The sequence below is a fragment of the Silene latifolia genome, chromosome X (assembly GCF_048544455.1).
Source record: "Silene latifolia isolate original U9 population chromosome X, ASM4854445v1, whole genome shotgun sequence".
In the NCBI taxonomy this organism is placed as follows: domain Eukaryota; kingdom Viridiplantae; phylum Streptophyta; class Magnoliopsida; order Caryophyllales; family Caryophyllaceae; genus Silene; species Silene latifolia.
The window spans coordinates 321,245,640-321,246,867 of NC_133537.1; the positions used below are offsets into that span (position 1 = coordinate 321,245,640).

The window sequence follows — 1,228 nt, forward strand, 5'->3', positions numbered from 1 at the left end:
TTACATGTATTTCATACTATAATAACAACTGTAACATTATATTTTGGAAATTAGATTGGTCAGCGGTCCGTTTCACGGTCCCTTTGATTTGGTCTTGAACCGCACAAAAGATCACAATAACATAAGCAGTTAAACTAGAGACCATATCTGTAACACCCCCTTCTTACCCGGCCAAAGTAATCGGGGGATGTCACCATCTCGGTTTCCCGAGGCAGTGAATTGGAACTATAATTAAGTAACATTTAATATAAATAATATGTTTAATGAATTATATACTTATTGGACTGCTCAGACAAAGTATTCTCCTGTTGCGGGTTATGAATGGCTCAAGGATAAGAAACCTGCTGTCAGCTGGTCTAAATGGATATGGAATGAGTATGTAGTGCCTAAACATCAATTTGTTGGGTGGTTATATGCACATGGAGCTATGAGGACGAAGGATAAACTGATAGCATATGGCTTGGACATTGAAGGCAGCTGCTTCCTGTGTAACCAGACTGCTGAAAGTCTAGACCATATATGGTGTGACTGTTTATACAGTAGAAAGGTTGTGCAGGAGTTGAATCAGAGGTTGAAAATTTCGTTCCCTGTCAATGATGTGTTTGGCTGGTGCACACAGGTGACAGGAACTGCTATGCAGAAGGGGGTGCAGCTTGCCCTGCTATGGGGGATGGTGTATCAAATATGGCAGCAACGAAACAAGAGTAGGATGGAAGGGATGTTGATGAGACCTGAAAGAATTGTCAGTCAAATTATTGAGGAGATTAGAGCAAGAATTCGTGGAAGAGACTTCAGAATGATCACAAAAACGGACTTAGAATGGTTACAAAGCAAGGAACTTTATGTACTAGAACCTTAATGATGCTTGAGAATCTCTTGTACCATTATTTTTGATTTATAATAGATATACTCACATTTTACCAAAAAAAAAAAGAATTATATACTTAATGGATAACATGTGTGAATTACACGTTATACAACTTAACTATTAACTACGACGTCTATCATATAACTAAGCAACTCAGCTCCAAGGTTTGAAGCTCGTCCCATATTCTGCATTAGACCAAAACCAAACATGTATACAAACTGATCCCCATATGATCGGAAATATCATAGGGATCAACACAGGCCACCCCGAAAATAGGTGACGATTTACACAAAACCAACACACGTCAGTTTCAGTGATATAAATATTCAAGATCAACACGACACATGTATATGATTATGC

General features: G+C 38.4%; 1 protein-coding gene across 1 annotated transcript; it reads left to right on the plus strand.

Moving 5' to 3' along the window:
• The first annotated feature begins 256 nt into the window (after positions 1–256).
• LOC141620677 (uncharacterized) lies at positions 257–859 on the plus strand. Its single transcript, XM_074437486.1, has one exon. It carries the CDS (start codon positions 257–259, stop codon positions 857–859), a length of 603 nt encoding a protein of 200 aa, XP_074293587.1.
• Positions 860–1,228: the final 369 nt, after the last annotated feature.

Excerpts from the sequence above, each read along its gene's own strand:
- LOC141620677 (XM_074437486.1), top strand. The coding sequence starts at position 257 with ATGTTTAATGAATTATATACTTATTGGACTGCTCAGACAAAGTATTCT.